This window comes from Chrysemys picta, chromosome 3 (assembly GCF_011386835.1).
Source record: "Chrysemys picta bellii isolate R12L10 chromosome 3, ASM1138683v2, whole genome shotgun sequence".
Lineage (NCBI taxonomy): Eukaryota > Metazoa > Chordata > Testudines > Emydidae > Chrysemys > Chrysemys picta.
The window spans coordinates 44,679,257-44,697,252 of NC_088793.1; the positions used below are offsets into that span (position 1 = coordinate 44,679,257).

A 17,996-nucleotide genomic window follows, 5' to 3' on the forward strand; every position below is an offset into this window, starting at 1 on the left:
AGATACAGAAAGAATAAGTGCTCATATGGGAAATCTCTGGTAGAGCCAGAAACCTAACCTAGATCTCCGGAGTCCAAGTGCAATGCCTCAAACACAAAAACATCCTTCCTCCCCCCATATAAGGAGATTATCTGGGTTGACTGAGGTAAAGCAAAATAATCTTACCATAAAGTTAGGACTGGAATATATAGATGAACTGAAACTAAGAGTGAAATATTAGAACCACACTTTTGGTATTATTATTATTACTACTACTACCAGTGGTTTGAAAGCAAATAACTTTTTTTCATAATCAATTTGCTTAATATTTGGTTCCACTCTGAAAAGTAGCCCTCTGAAAATGGCATTGTGGAATTGTGGGGGACCATATTTATGGTCTCAATTATTTTAGGATGAAATTCTCAATTTACAAGTAAACAGACAGGCCATGAAGGAGAAGGATGGGTTTTATTTTTCCCACCAACTGTATTTAGCTTAGGACCTCACAGTCAAATTGAGTTAATTCTTTATTACAACCCTGTCTCCAGTAAAGATTCAGCAGACAATATTCTGTCTAGAGTTACATGTACATATTTTTTGTGCTTTTGTAAGGTTACATTGTGAGTCACAATTCCTCCCCAATTCTTCCATTGCACTTGGAAGGAAGTAGTTGCTTCCTTCCTTTATGTGGAGGAGCTTACTTCTCCACTGCATAGCAAACTGCATGGAACGTGGAGGGAGGAGCATAAGTTGGGGGAGGGAAGATTTTGGATATGGTACCATAAAGTCAGTGTGTGACTATATGTGACTAGAATGCTAGTAACAGTTGCAGCAGCTCTGTAAATAGGTCTTTTTAAAAAGAGAGAGTTTAGTTTAAGAAAGTTGGAAGTCCTCATGTTATTACCCAGCATGCAGTACATGAAACACCCTGTGCACCAGGCCAGCTACCTCAGCCAGCACGTGCGTGAGGAGCAGGGAGGAAGAACAGAAGAGAATAGAGCACAACACATCATGGACAAGTGTGACAGAATTTGAGATTACAAGTCTTCTGTGTGGTTGTAATTTAGGGCAGAATTTTATCCTGCAAATGGAACTATTTAACAGTTCTGTTGAGGAATATGCAGAAAATAGAATCTAGCTCATTCTGTCATAACTCCACATGCTTCAGAGGGATATCAGGATATAGCAAAGAATGTATTACACTGCTCTACAGCCAAAAAGCTTCTGAAATAAATGTAGCCAAACTTTACTAATTCTGGGTCACTGAGAATGAAAATGATGCTTAAAATTGTTGATTGGCTCTAGTTTTCAAGATATGCTATTGGGTCAGTATATACGACCCTTGACTTGGGAATGGTGGAGGATAAGTGAGTTATAAAGGGAAGGGATCTCAATTTAAAACAGAAATGACTAAAATACATCTTTGACTGGATCTATGACTAAATCTATGACTGGGTTTGGACAGTACTTGCTTTTTAGGCAAAACAATGAATGATGCAATCTGAAGCTGGTATTGCATCATACATGATATGAATTGCATCATATTATTCCTAGAAGTCATGGATGATGCAATCATAACAAAGCTTACATCACTCTGCTGAACAAATTGCCCTATATCAGCTCTAGAAATCATACAGTGCCATGCTCTCTTATTTGTCAGTGTTTGATTTTGCAAAGGGACACTTTTCTGTTTAGCCAAAGTGAGCAGAGATGCCTCGTACTTGTGTGAACAGTGCAGATAACTTCTGCTATGTTTGTGGTGAAGTGATTTTTGCATCACAAAAGCGCAGTATAACCACTATGGTTAAGAAAGCCTATCACCTTTATTTTGGCTGCAAAATTGGAGATCAGGACAAGAGGTGGGCCCCACACATATGCTGCAACAAATCTTCGCCAGTGGTTGAACAGGAAAAGGAAACCTATGCCTTTTGCAGTGCCAATGATTTGGAGAGAGCCAACAGACCATACCAGCAATTGTTACTTCTGCATGGTGCCTCCAGTTGGGAAAGCTGTGCCAAAGAAAAAGTGGACTGTGCATTATCCAAACATTCCATCAGCTATACGCGCAGTACCCCACCGAGAAGGACTGCCGGTTCCTGATGCACCAGAATCATTCTCACTTGAGTCAGACGAGGAACAGGATGAAACTTCTGGTCCTGAACCATCAATGTCACAGGACCCACATTTTCTCCCATCCTCCTCCTCTGAACCACACCTCATAACACAAGGTGAACTGAATGACCTTGTCAGGGATTTGGAACTACCCAAGAGTAAGGCAGAGTTTTGGGGCTCCAGACTACTGCAGTGGAATCTCCTGGCAGGTGATGTTAGGGTTTCCATGTTCCATCACCATCAGAAGGATCTTGTCCAATTCTTCTTCATGGAAGGTGATCTTGTAGCCTGCAACAACATCGATGGTGTGATGGCAGGCCTCAACATCGTTCACGATCCAGATGAGTGGAGACTGTTCATTGATTCATCGAAGATGAGTCTTAAAGCTTTTTACTGCATAATGGCAATGTTTTGCCATCAATTCCAGTTGGTCATGCAGTCCATATGAAGGAAACCTATGAAAACATGAAACAACTTTTGAGGTGCATAAACTATGACCCACATCAGTGGCAGCTTTGTGGCAATTTGAAGGTTGTTGCTCTCTTGCTTGGTCTGCAGACTGGATTCACAAAGTACTGCTGTTTTATCTTCGAATGAGATAGTCGTGCAAGAGATTCCCACTACATCAAGAAAGATTGGCCACTCCAACAGTCATTGGAGCCTGGGAGGAAAAGTGTTCAGCATCCACCACTTGTTGAATCAAGGAAGATTTTGTTACCACCCTTACACATCAAGCTGGGTCTGATGAAGAACTTTGTCAAGGCCATTGACAAAATACAAGCAGCTTTCAAGTACCTCCGTGGAAAATTTCCAAGGTTAAGTGAAGCTAAGATAAAGGAAGGTGTCTTTGTTGGTCCTCAGATTCGTGAACTTCTTCGAGATGATGCATTTGACCATGCACTGCGTGGCAAGGAAAAGACGGCATGGAAAGCCTTCCAGTTGGTGGCAATAAATTTTCTTGGAAACAACAAGGCAGACAACTACAGGTTGTTGGTGGAAAACCTCCTCAAGGCATACAAAAGCCTTGGTTGCAACATGTCACTAAAGATACATTTTTTGCACTCTCATCTAAATTTTTTTTCCACCGAACTGCGGAGCAGTGAGCGACGAGCACGGCGAGCGATTTCACCAGGACATTGAAACAATGGAGAAACGCTATCAGGGCAAACGGAGCCCATCAATGCTTGCAGACTATTGCTGGACAGTGACAAGAGATGCTCCATTTCATGAATACAAGAGACAAGCCAAGAAGCGCCGAGTAGACACTGAATAGGACTAAACTATGTACATAATAGTTTTTTGCCTTTTGTTTCATAATAAATTTTATTTATATAACCCTTTTGCTGATTTTTCAATTGTTACATAAACAGGACAGGTGAAATATTATCATGTAAAGCAACCATAAACACATGAAAAGATCTAGGTTTACAATTTATGATTAAAACTCTACTATCTACACAATATACATAGACATAAAATGTAAAAACTTAATTATCTTAGAAACAGTAGTCAGTTGTTTTAATTGTCATATTTGAATTCAGCACATCAAAATACATAATAGCACATTTTATCTCTGAAGCAGATGACTTCTCAAAAATTGTAGACCAGTGTTATTTGCCATTTTAGCTGTGTGATATGAATCACAGGATGTAGATCTGAGTCAGAAGGTGCCATTTTTCTATTGTCTCCAGAGTAGACTAGCCCCTTGGAACTTAGAGTGCATATTTGTGAACCCCTTACTCACACGGAGGTGCAGTCACAGACAAGAAATCCCACTGACTGCTCACTGTTGTGAGTAAGAGGCTCATAATAAAGACATATTAGGAGCAAAATCTTAATCCCATTGAAGTTACAGGCAAATTTCCCATTGAAATAATTGGAATCAGGAACTTGGCCTGATTCTATGACCCTTACTTACATTGAAAATATCTTAATCAACATGCAGTCCCATTAAAACTTCAACAGCTATCACAAGTAAAAACAGAGAACCTGAACTCATGTCTTCCTAAGTAAATTCAGAAGGAAGTAAATATTTTGGGTTAAGATGGATATTTAACAGTTACAGAACATTAAATTTTGTTTTAGTAATGTTTCCATTCATCTATTTAGAAAAAAAAAGTCATTCCCTGGAGTATTTCATGCCTGTAACAAAGCTATAGTCTTTTGATATTATACCCCTGAGTCAAACAAGCATCTAACAAGGGGAATGATAAAGACAGTTAATTATATTTATTGCAATAATCCACTGAAAATTAAAATAGCAAGGAAGATTTATTTTCCCAAACTTTCCCAGTTAGTATGTCCCAATGCAAAACCTTAGATGTACTTTTCAAATGAAGTTCTTTCCTTTGTTTATAGGCTTAAATATGAGTGATCAGAAAAAATGTGTACATAAAAAGTTTAACATTTTAAAAAGTGTTTAAAATGTGTCCCCAAAGACGAGTGAAATCCATGATAGATTTATATTAGCTCATACCACATCAATCCGAGGTGTCAGTGATATTTAGTAACTGTACCTGTCCTACAGACATAACATAATCAGGGTGGAATTGTGCATGCCTGTGCAGGGGGTTTGGAGATGGTGGTACATTAGGAAACTAGTTCAGTCAGTGCTTTTACCATGACTTATGTCTCTGTGTGTAGCAGGCTTATGAAATCAATAGCAATTGTTGTTGTGATGGGGCAACCATTGTTTTAAAGCAAGACTCAAAGAAGGTGAACACAATTTGCAAACATAAGTCTTAATACTGAAAGAGACATGTTTAACTTCACACAAGTGGATGAAATCCTGGCTCTATTGAGGTCAATGGCAAAACTCGCATTGAAATCCTGGCTCTGCTGAAGTCACCCTATGAGCAGTTGCTGTTGAAGTCAGTGGGACTACTCAGAGGAGGTAATATAAGGAATATGAATAAATCCTTGAAGTACTGGCAGTTAATTTACAGTTCTAGAGCCTTACATTTCTTAATGGACTTCAGGAAGTTAGTGTTTTGTTTTTTTTAAAAACAGGAACTTGTTGCTGTCAAAGTATTCAATGGAATTTTCCTGAAAGGGAAAGGAATTCCCCAGCAGAACAGGTGGAATTTTAAGGCTACAAACCTTTTGCTTCAGAAATCAATACACGGAATTGTCTTGTTTTGGTAGAAACACATGCATTAAATAAATATTAGTTTCTTTGGTTGACTAAATCTCAAAAATCATGGTCAATTCATTTAACATATTGTCTTAAAAACGTCCAGCCTACATCTTGATACTGTGTATATTTTAACTAATAGTTTCCAATATTTAAAATCTGAATTAGAATCCTCACAATTCCATCTAACAAATAAATGAGATAAGGTGAAAGTTTTCCCTTAAAGGAACAAACAGCGCTGTCAACATTATATGATGTAAATACAGTGTAATGAGAGGAGACTGACATTTCATTTGACTGACATAAGCGGACAATGACTTTAGATATGTCTTGAAGTTCACGAGTATCAACAAGCCTATATTTCAACCATGGTAAGAACAAAAACTCTCGTGTTTTTCTACTACTACTTAGATTAATTTAGCAATGGTGGAGGCTGTGTGTGTGTGTGTGTGTGTGTGTGTGTGTGTGTGTTAAATGAAGGCTATTTCCAGAGAAACACAAGCCACTTTAATGGTCATGTATTTCAGCATACTACTTATATGATAGGCTAATAGTTTGGACATTCAGAAAGTGCACAACTGGTTTATCGCATTACATAGCACAAGCCTTGCTATCAGTACAACCTAACAGTTGAACTATAAGTATATTATTTTTTATATCCCGGACATTGAGATCTCTCTCTATCTAAAATACTTTTAAAGCTTCCAACATGATCCTCTACTTCCTGTCCTTCCCCAGCTGCTCATTCCCTCCCCAGGTACAACAGGCACTATTTAAGACTAAGGTATTATTCACATTGGTATTTTCTAAATTCCTTGAAATAAATTACATTTCAGATGTCAAGTCCCAGATTGGGTCCTAAACTAAATTGCAAATGTGTGTCTAGACCCCTAGGTAATAGTTAGCAGACACTTTAATTAGAAAAAAACTAATTGAGGTCTATTTAGTTCATCAGTAAAGCTACCAAATTTCAAGACAAAACTCGCCCTAGACATGTGTTAAGTGTGTACTATGCCTTTGGGGTAGTGTTTGTCTTTTCCTAATCTCGTTCACCCAACAGACCATGGACCACATGCACGACTTGAAAGAGGAAATGCAGGGGCCAACATTATCCTATTTTGTGAAACTCCCCCCTCTGAATTGAGGCAACACAATGACCTTTCCAGTGAATTATTTCTGACCTGTTCAGCTGCCGAACCTTACTACACTCATACACAGTGCGGATCATAATACCCTGCAGGAGGATTTCATGCCTTATATTAGTCAGGGTACCACAAAAACTAGACATGACCTCCTTTGAGTACTATCTAGAGGAGAAACATGCATTTATATGGATAGAGATCCTGCCCTATACTTATTATACTGTACACATTTCAATTAGCCTTTATCCATCTAAAAGGAAAATTATACAGGGAATACTATAGGGCAGTTTCTTTGTTCAATAACTTACAGCACTAATAAGCATTGAGTTGTTAAAGAACAGTTGAAACACTTAACTATAGGGATTGATTAGCAAGGCAAATTGGACCATTTACATGAAAGTAATAAAACAATGTATATTGCAGTTCCAATGTATCAATGGGGAAATATATTAAAAAGAAATACTGAAAAAGACAGTTACCTTTTCCGTAACTTGTATTCTTTAAGATGTGTTGTTCATGTCCATTCCATATTAGGTGTGTGTGCTCACCACTTGCACCAGTGCTGGAAGCTTTTCCCTCAGCAGTATCCATAGAGGACCGGCTCTGGCGCCCCCTGGAGTGGTACCCGCATGGCATGGTATAAGGGGCACTGCTGGCTCCCCCCACCCTCAGTTCCTTCTTGCCAGAAACTCCAACAGTGGGGAAGGAGGGCGGGTTTGGAATGGACATGAGCAACACATCTCGAAGAACACCAGTTATGGAAAAGGTAACTGTCTTTTCTTCTTTAAGTGCTTGCTCATGTCCATTCCATATTAGGTGACTCCTAAGCAGTACCCCTGGACGTGGGTAGGAGTTAACGAACGTGTAGATTGCAACACAGCTCTGCTGAACCCAGCGTAGTCTCTGGACTGCTGAATGATGGCATAATGTACCATGAATGTGTGGACAAAGGACCACTTTGTGGCTTTACAGATGTCCTGGATAGGGATGTGCACCAGGAAGGCCACCGAAGATGCTTGAGCTCTAGTTGAGTGGTCTCTGACAATTGGTGGCAGCGGGACCCCTGCCAGGTCATAACAGGTCCTAATGCAAGAGGTGATCCAGTTGGAAATCCTCTGTGAGGACAGCGGAAGGCCTTTCATCCTATCCTCTGTAGCAATGAAGAGCTGAGCTGATTTATGAAAGACTTGGTATATTCTAGGGGAAAAGCCAAAGCCCTTCAGATGTCCAGTGCATGAAGACGCCTTTCTTCGCTGGTCTTGTATGGTTTGGGACAGAACACTGGGAGGAAGATGTCCTTGTTCATATGGAAGGTAGATACCACCTTCAGCAGGAAGGCTGAGTGGGGTCACAGCTGAATCCTTTTCTTTGTAGAAGACCATGTACGGTGGTTCTGAAGTCCAGGCTTTAATCTCAGAGACTTGTCTCACCGCCACCATGAAAGCAACTTTCCATGACAGGTGGGAAAGGGAGCAGGTAGAGCCCAGCAGCTCAAAGGGCGGGCCCGTGAGCCTAGAGAGGACCAAGTTAAAATCCCACTGCGGGACAGGGGTCTGTACCTGTGGGAATCTGACCGTCATGTCATGGGAAAACACAGTCTGGCCTTGGATCGGTGGGTGAAAAAGTGAAGATAGCCATGAGGTGCACTCTAATGGAAGTGTGTGCCAGGCCCTGGTTCCTCAAATGAAGCAGGTAGTCTAAGACACACTGTATGGAAGAGTGCAAGGGAGAGATGCCACATTCGGATGCCCAGTGCGAGAACCTCATCCACTTGGCCAGGTAAGTCAATCTACTTTCCAGAAGGGCCTGTTGGACCTCCTCCGAACAGGTCCGCTGCTCCAGGTTCAGCCACACAGCATCCATGCCAAGAGATGGAGGGACGCGAGGTTGGGATGTAAGAGCCAACCGTGGTCCTCTGACAACAGGCCCGGTTGGTTGGGCAGAGGCCAGAGAAGACCCACTGTTAGGTTCATGAGCATGCTGAACCAGTGCTGGCGAGACCATGCCAGGGCGATCATGATGACCTGTGCCCTGTCTCTTTGCCAGGACCTTGGAGATGAGTGGAATCAGATGGAATGCGTACATCAGGCTCCCCAGACATGACAGGAGGAAGGCATAGGAAAGGGAATCCTTACCCAGAACAAAAGCGATGACATTTTCTGTTTTGACTAGTGGCGAACAGGTCCACTTGGAGTTCCCCAACTCTGAAAGATAATGTAGGCTATTTCCAGGTGGAGCAACCACTCATGGTGAGAGAAGGCCCTGCTGAGGTGATTGGCTAGTTTGTTCTTGATGCCAGGGAGGGGACAAGCCTCCAGGTGGATCTCGAGGTCGAGGCAGAAGTTCCAGAAATGGAGTGCTTCTTGGCAGAGAGCTGATGAGTGTGCTCCCACTTGCCTGTTGATGTAGAACATTGAGGCTGTGTTTTCCATCAGGACTCTCACCACCTTTCCTGATAGGTGGGGCAGGAAGTCCCCACATGCCAAGCAGACCGCTCTGAGTTCTTTGAAGTTTATGTGTAGTGTCTTCTCCTTCGAGGACTACATACCCTGGGTCTGAAGATCTCCAAGATGCGCACCCCAGCAGAGGTCCGAGGCATCCAACACCAACTCGATGGAGTGAGGGGGGTTGTAAAACAGAACTCCCTCTGGGACCTTCTCGTGATTGGTCCACCATCGCAATGAGGTGAGTATCATTGGGGGGGATAGTAACAGTCTTTTCCAGGTAATCCCTGGACCTGGAATAGACCATCATCTTCAGGGGCTGCATCCAGAGCCTGGCATGGCAGACAGGGTATGTGCAAGCTGCCATGTGGTCCCACAGATGCAGGCAGACCCTGGCTGTAGTCAGGGGGAACACAGACACCTCCATGATAAGGTCTGTCAATGTCCAAAACCTTCCTAGTGGCAGGAACGCTCTCGCACATGTTGAGTCGAGCACCACACCACCTTGATGAATTCTATTCTTTGTACTTGAACTAACTTAGACTAACTCCCTGTAGGCCCAGGGAGCAGCACATGGCTTGCAGCACCGTAACATCCTTTTGGACCTGACACCTGGAACTGCCCTTGACCAGCCAGTCATTGCGGCAGGGATAGATCTAGATACCCCAGCACCTGAGGTAAGCCGCCACCACCGACACGCACTTGATAAATACCTTTGGTACTGCTGCTGGGTCAAATGTGAAGACCATAAATTGTTAGTGTCTAATCGGAGCATGAATCGGAGAAAACGTCTGTGTCCTTGGAAGATCACTATGTGGAAGTATTCGTCCTTTAGGTCGAGGGCAGCATACCAATCTCCCGGATCCAGGGAGGGGATGATAGAGGCCAGGTAGACCATATGGAACTTCAGCTTGTTTAGGTACTTGTTGAGGTCTCACAGGTCCAGAATGGGATGTAGACCACCCTTGGGATTTAAAAAGTACCAGGAATAAAAATGCCTGTTTCTGCACTCGAGAGGAACTTCTTCCACCCCCCACAACTGCAGCAACCCTTGAACCTTGTGTGAGGAGACTCTCATAAGAAGGTCCCTGAAGAGGGATGGGGAAGGGAGTTGGGGGGGGGGGTAGAAAAAAACCTGGAGGGTATAGCCCTGCGCTACTGTGTTCAGGACCCAGCCGTCCGAGGTTATAGCAGTCCATGCAGGGAGGAAAAAGGAAAGGCGGTTGGAATAAACTGGGGAAGATGGATCCAGGGAATAGGCTGGTAGGTTGCCCTCAGGTGCAGCCTCAAAACAGTCACTTGGCCCCCTGCTTATTTCAGGTGGAGCCCAACTGAACAGGGAGTGGATGAGGGTGGCTCGGGATGCGTTTGTAGCCATTGGCCTTCTTGTGAGGCAGGTCCTGCTGAGGCTGGCTCCCTTCTCCCTAAGGCTGTTGCAGTTTGAACCGCTTACATGCCAGGCCTGGGATGTACAGCCCCAGAGTTTTCAGGGCAGTATGGGAGTCCTTTAAACTGTGCAACTTGGTATCAGTCTGTTCTGCAAATAGGGCCTGGACATTGAAGGGAAGGTCCTGCATCGACTGCTGAGCCTCAGCGGACAAACCTGAGAGGAGCAGCCAGGAATCTCACTGCATGCAGATGGCAGAGGCCACGGTGTGGGCTCAGAGTCTACCGCGTCTGAAGCTGCCTGGAGCGCCACTCTGGCTGCTGCCGTGCCCTCCTCAAGAATTGCCTGGAATTCCTTCCTGGATCCTTCAGGGAGTGAAGCCTCAAACTTTGCCATGGCCTGCCACATGTTGTAATCATAGTGGCCAAGGAGGGCTTGGTGATAGGCCACTCTCAGTTGCAGGCTGGAAGATGAATAAACTTGACATCCAAAAAGATCTGGCCTCCTTGAGTCTTTGTTTTTGGTCTTTGTCACCCCGGGTTGACCTTGCCTCAACCACCAGGGAATTGGGGGCCGGGTGGGAATAGAAGTACTCATGCCTCTTAGTTGGCACAAAGTACTTGCGCTTGACTCTTTTGGAGATGGGGCACAAGGAGGAGGGAGTCTGCCAAAGGGCAGTGGTAATCTTTGATACCCCTTCATGCGGGGGGGGGGGGGGGGTAAAGCCACCCTGGCAGGAGCCAAGGAGCAGAGGATGTCAAACAGGGAGTGCGAGGTCTCCTCCAACTCCTGCGACTGATGCCCCAGGTTAGATGCAGCCCTCTTCAATAGTTCCTAGTGCGCCTTAGCGTCATCCTAAGGAACTGGGTGAGGGGGCTCTGTGATAACCTTGTCTGGCAATGACAAGGATGATGCCAGTATCGCAGGAGTCTCAACATCCATTGGTGGTCCAGCAGGCTGCTCCCCTGGGTCCTCCTGGACATATGGGATCCTTCCCCCCAAAGTCTCAGGCATGGGAGGGGATCAGGATGTTGAGGCCACTGGCCTGTCTGAGGCTCCTGACACTGAGCAGGCAGCCTGAGAAGGCTGGGTGAACACCCAGGGGTTCCATGAGTATCATGGTGCCGGCCACTGTGCTTGAGGTCATGGGATAGGTTTTGGTGCAGATGACGTAGGCGGCAGCACAGGCACAGGAGGCTGCTCCACAGTTAGGGAACCCTGCTCCGTGCTGGAGCTGTGACCGGAGCAGTCGCTACCCGGTAACCAGGATTGGTCAGAGCAATGGCTCTTATCTGACTGGTAGATGAGACGAATGTCTTGGTCGTGGCCTCAGGGACCAACTATGTTCGGCAGATCAGTGTCGAAACCCAGCGATCTATGCCTTATGCTATCCAACCGGTAACAGGACGTTGAGTGGGACCAGGAGCTATCACGAGGCGGTTTCTGGGAGGAACTTCCTGAACATGGTGGTCCCCATCTTGGAGACCAATGATGGCGGGCGGGTGACTGGTGGCTTCAGTCCTCCAATCAATCCCGGGATCTGTACTGAGCTCTCAGCGATGCGAGGGGTTGGGTCTTGGTGATCCTGCTGGGGGGTGCCTGCCCCGTGGGTCTGTGCCAGGCTACTGGTGAGATACACCTTGAATCCTGCTGTCAGTGCCCAAGTTACAGGGACTGAACAGGGCTCTGCTGAGCCTGACACTCTAGCTCTGAGGTGTGATGGCTTTGGGTGGGTGAGTGGTGGCGGGACGTCCCACGAGATGGGGAATGGTGCCACTGAGGTGGGGATGTATGCGGAGGTCCCAAGATGAGACTGGGGTACTGCCAGAACAAGTGTGAGTGGCACCAGAAGTACCAGGATCTCCTGAGCTGCCTGTAGGGCTTCAGGCATCAACGGCACCTGAAGCTGATGGAGGCCTGCACCGCTATCTGGAGTCGCAGGCAAGATATGGGATGGGCTGCACCACTCGACTGGGCCTGACTTCCCGAAGTGGGAGTTGAGCTGCCCGGCTCGGGTCTTGGCTCACCCTCAAGCCTCTCATTTCCCTTGCAGGAAGTAGGAGATCTCCCCTCCCTGTCTTCTTCGGCTTCTTGGCCGGAGCTGCAGAGGGGGATCGGTGCCGGCTTATGGACATTGTGTCAGAGCACTGCGCACCGATGCCTCAGTGCTTGATTCCGAATCGGACTGCTGCTCCGGTGCTAGAATAAGTGCCGACTCCATCAGGAGCGCTGTCAGGCGATTGTCCTGCTCCTTTTTCATCCTGGGTTTGATGGACTTACAAATACAACACTTGTTGCTTATGTGCCCTTTGCCAAAGCACCTTAGGCAGCTATTATGTGGATTGCTAATGGACTTTGGCCGTTTGCAACGATCGCAGGGCTTAAAGCCTGGGAACCAGGGCATGCCCCATCCTCAGGCTAAGTCCTGTTTGGGACTAATGAAGGCTTTTAGGAACTACTACTAAGGGAAACTAATACTAACTAATACTAACTCAACTACTAACTATATACAACTATATTACATGTTTTACAAAGTTCGCAAGAACAGAGAACAAAACAATGCTAGCCAAAGCAGCAGATGTTGCAGCACCATCACTGGCAGCAAGAAGGAACTGAGGGTGGGGGGGAACCGGAGGCGCCCCTTATACTATGCCAGGCAGACACCACTCCAGAGGGCGCCAGAGCCGGTACCCTACCGATACTGCTGAGGGAAAAACTTCCGGTACCGGTGTATCTGGCGAGCACACACACCAAATATGGAATGGACATGAGCAAGTACTCAAAGAAGAACATTAATATTCTAACTACTGAAGGCAAAGTGATATAAGATATCAGCCAACATGTTTGTTTTCCACTATATCAGAATTTTGAAATCTATAGTATTCAACAAAATGGTAACAATGAGCTTCACTTCAGTTGATGCAAAAAAATTAAAATGTACTTTTCTGTTTACAAATATTTTACCTGAGATGGTTAGAAGTAACATAACTATAATTGAAATAGACTAGAAGAAAAATGAAAGAGCTTCTCTATACTATCACACTATACATACTGTGTGTACTTGACAACACTTAGGATATTGTCAGCTATAATATTTCCTCTGCAGAGGCAGTCTTGAAACACATTTGTGGGGATCTTTCACACAGCAACAAAGGAGAAAAATATTTTTAAAATGGCGGAACAAGGATTGAACCCCTCCCCCCCCCAAAGAAAGACTGGAGACAAAGGGGTAGTTATAGTTCCCGAAACTACTTTTTCTGCCTAGCACCTTAGAATCTGAGCACCTTCCAGGTAAAAGCAATAGCAACAAAGTCTCTACTGAGCATCATACAGCCTTTGGCTCTTGTCCCTTTAAGTGGCATAAAACACTACTTGGGGCAGGGAGTTTGGTTGGTTGGTTTTGGCTGATTGAAATAATCAACCAGATTTGTTTAATTATTTTAATGTATTGTATTTTAAATTAGAGAACCCATTTTATAATAAATCTATAACTATTATAAGTGACTGTATATTACAGTCACTTACAAGTTCTTAAAGTGGAATGTCCCAAACACCCATCCTACCATGTTGCCTGGCTTTCCCAGTAGCTTTACCTTACCAGCTTTCCCATCCATTCCCCACTATACCCATCTTCTTTCCCTTCACATCCTTTCCTATTCCCCTTCTCTATCCTTTGCATGCACAGCAGGGTGAGAAAAGTACATCTCAGTCAAAGCTGCTTGAGAAGATGCCCAAAAAACAAAACAAAACCAAAACAGTTTGTGGGAGGACTCAAATAGTAAATTGAAATAATTGCAGCTGCTTTCATGTTTATTTTATATGTGCAATATACATTTTTGTATTTTTCCTTAAAATTGGAGATTTCCCACCCCTCCCCCCGTACTTACCGTCGTTGTCACAGGATGACACTACCCTTTCAGAGGGAGCAAGGCCAGTGCACCCATGCCTTATCAGTATGCACCAATTAACTGAGCTTAAAAGAGGGCAACTGGGCTCTAGGTGGTGAGACCTACTGAGCTGGGGGGATCCAGGGAGGCAGGGCCTGGGTCAACCAGGAGAAGGACAGGAGATGAGAGTTGCCAGAGTCAGGAGATTGATAGTGGTCCCAGGGGAAGTCTAAAGGCAGGAATGCAGCAAGAGGGTTTGCTGGATAGCATCCCCAAGCCAGGCCCAGAAGGATGAAGGTCAGGGAGTAGCAGAAGGATTTGCCAGAGCCAAGACAAGGGAGCAGCAGAGTAACTTGCCTATTGATGTCTCCAGGACAGGAGACCTGTACCCATAGGAACTATGACAGGGTCGAGTAGAGTGAGAATGCTGTCCTGGCAAGGATGCTCCCAGCAAAGAGGCTATGGGGATTCCCACTGGGAAGAGTGGAGTTGCACTTCAGCTGAAAGGACTGGGATAGCTGTCCAGGGACAGAAGACGACTGACAAAGTCTTGACATGGTCAAAGGTGCCAAGGTGTGATACGTGGGGTACTGTGGGACAAGATGTGAGCTGAACTTAAATTTGTACTTGGCATAATGAATTGATTTTATGCTTGGACCTTTATTATGGACAATTTTGTATAAGGTTTTAACAATAAACCAGCCCCAAGAAGGGCGTTATTGAAAGAGAAGATCCTGAAGTGAAGATATTGGGTTACCAGAAAGAGGAGACTGAGCAAATGTGTCATTCAGTGGCTTGCCACAGCGGGTGCTCCAGGAGGGGATGCCCTATGATAGGGGCTTTGTTTGCTTTATCAGTCTATCAGTGTCACTAATATATCAGAGTTAAAAGCATTTTTTTGGTGTTTGTGTGAGTTCCTTTGACTTTTTGTGAAGTAGTATTTTATTTAAAAAAATTGTTTTGGTGAAGCAGAAGTGGGAAATACAATATTTCTTGACAATCCACTGAATGATAATTAATCTTTTGTATTGCTAAGTAGCATTTGAAACCTGGAGGACACTACTTGATTCTAACTTCTAGTAAAGACCAAGTTGAGGGTGCTGACAGTGTTTCTTTCCATTTACAATGAGGACACTTAGGTGTATTCTATAAAATCTCCACCATAATGCACTGTATATTTCCCAGAAACCTAGAAACAGAACTCAAACTCTGCAAGAATTGGAGCCTCTTCTAGCAACTTTCAGAAATGGTCTCTTTTGTAGCTTTTATGCAAACTGCATTCATCTGTAGTTTACCTTACACTTAAAAGCCCCTTCCACTTCAACACACACACACACACACACACAGTTCCTACCTGAAGTCAGAGCCTGTTCTCTTCCCATTCTCAGGAATTCCAGGATCAGGACACATGTCAGATATGACTGCATCCCCACCTTGACTCACTGCAGTCAGAATTAAAAAAAAAAAAAAAAAAAGAAGAAGAAACAAAAAGAATAGTTAGTCTTAAAACTAGGTAAATGATTCTTCACCCATCCACACTTCGAGTTCTACAGGAGGAACATTATCTATTTGCTCAGTATATTTTTCAGGAAGGTAATATAAGTAAAAACAAAGTGCATCTTAATATACATTTGTTTCGTAGATTTCAAGGCCAGAAGGGCCCATTTTGATAATCTAGCCCCGGGATCAGCAACTTTTGGCACACGGCCTGTCAGGGAAATCCGTTGGCGGGCCGGGACAGTTTGTTTACCTGCAGCGTGTGCAGGTTCGGCCGATTGCCCCCACTGGCCGCGGTTTGCCGTTCCAAGACAATGGGGGCCGCAGGAAGTGGTGACCCAGCTGGTGCCACTTCCCTCAGCTCTCATCAGCCGGGAATGGTGAACCGCGGCCACTGGCAGCTATGAGCAGTCGTACCTGCAGACGCTCAGATAAAAAAAGTGTCTCACGGCCCGCCAGGGGCTTATCCTGAACAAGCCGTGAACCAAGTTTGGAAACCCCTTATTATAGACTAATCAAGTTGCTCCTTAACCTTTTTTGTTAGGTAAATTGATTTTGCTTCTTGAGTCCAGGCATGTTTTCAATCTTTTAATCATTCTCATGGTTTTTCTCTGAACCCTCTCTAATTTATCAAAATCCTTCTTCAATTGTGGGAACCAGAAATGGACACAGTATTCCAGCAACAGTTGCACCAGTGCTAAATACAGAAATAAAATAACCTCTTGACTCGTACTAGAGATTCCCGGTTCATGCATCCAAGGATAATTCCAGAGTGTTGCATTATCCACTGTGAGCCCCAAATCATTTTCAGAGTACTTCTTCCAGGCTAGAGTCCCCCATCTTTTAAGTTGGGCTTACAGTCTTTGTTCTAGATGTATACATTTAGCCATATTAAAAATAGATATTGTTTGCATAAGGCCAGCATACCAAGAAATCCAGATCACTCTGAATCAGTGACATATCCTCATTATTTAGTGCTCCCCCGATTTGTGTGTCATCTGCAAACTTATCAGTGTTTTTAAGTTTTCCATCCAGTGCATTAATAAAAATGTTAAAATGATAAAGGACCAAGAATCAATCCCTGTGGGACCCCACTAGAAACATGTGTTCAATGGAATATTATATTGATTTACTCCTGGCTAACTCAGAAATATGTGAAAGCGCTAAAGCTGCTTGAAGTCTCCATTGTGCCCTTCCCCCCACATCAGGTAGAATAGAGAATAGGGTCCTCCCCCCCCCACACACACACAGATGTTACAGACAAATTTGTATAAAGTTATGGTCCTCACAAAGCTAAGACTCTGATTTTACTTGTAAAGTGTGTGACTGTTTTTATCTTCTATCTCGAAAGTGGTAACTTAGTTGTTTATGTAATATTCTTAAATATTACATTGATTACAAATATAGAGATAAAGGCATACAAAATACCTTTACAGTTCATGGCCTTCACAAAAATGAATATAAATACAGTCAGTCTGTCGCTCTCTGTCTATCACATACACACACCTTCCCTTTCTTCTTTGCTTCCTTCCATGAAGGATAGAAGAGGGGGGAAAAAAAAAAGTCATCTTCAGAATTTCTGAAAACCCTTTAAGGATAAGGTAGTACTCCCTTCCTGAATATAGACAGTGTACTTAGTTGGAATGTTTTAGCAGCACAGAATGAATTAGACAGGCCTGAGTGGATTACAGATGACAGAAGACAGCATTACGATTGAGAGGTGATGGGAGATTAGATGTAAATTTCTCAAGCAGTGATAGGCTTTTGAATGGAATAAGGTGGCATAGAGGAAGCATGGTGACAAACAGGTTATGTACAATCAGAAGATAAGAGCTATAAATCCTGACTGCCTGTTCCAGCAGAATCATGGGCAATTAATTTATCTGAAAGCTAAAGCTTTATACAAGATGAGAAATATTCATGGAAATCAATTCATATAAAAAAGGCATTGCAGTGCTACAAAAATACAGCTAAGTAAAAAGCTCTTGTAAGTGCAGAATTGCTTGCCCCAAGTATAGCTTCCTCCTAAAACTGATAAAATTGCAATAATTATGGTACATTTAAATGTCTGAATCACCTCCATTCTTGTCTCAGAGATGCAATGATTTTAAAGATATAGAAAATAGCAACACCCACCAGCCTATCAGAGTTAAAAACTGTATTTATCTCCTTTCTCTGTCTATGATACAGTATATTGTCTGTTCCAAAAATGTTCTTCAAAATCAGCTGATGAAAGATTATGATAATGTGAGAGATGTATTTCCGGATATAGCTTAAAAAGGAACATTCTAGCTGTGAAACATAACAGCTAACTTAAAGGAAGTTCCTTCCTGGTATATTGTGACATAAATCAAATTGTTATGAGTAAAAATTCAATTCTGGAGCTTCTGACTCACAGTATTTCCATATCAGTGT

General features: G+C 43.8%; 1 protein-coding gene across 5 annotated transcripts in view; it reads right to left on the reverse strand.

The window, feature by feature from the left end:
* Positions 1 to 17,996, reverse strand: part of CSMD1 (CUB and Sushi multiple domains 1) — a 1,932,406-nt gene that overhangs the window by 661,376 nt on the left and 1,253,034 nt on the right. For all 5 annotated transcript variants that reach the window (XM_008163737.4, XM_005289701.5, XM_065587776.1 and 2 more), the window contains one exon: positions 15,439 to 15,526. In XM_008163737.4, coding sequence (XP_008161959.2) covers positions 15,439 to 15,526 — 88 coding nt within the window. The remainder of the gene's footprint in view (positions 1 to 15,438; positions 15,527 to 17,996) is intronic.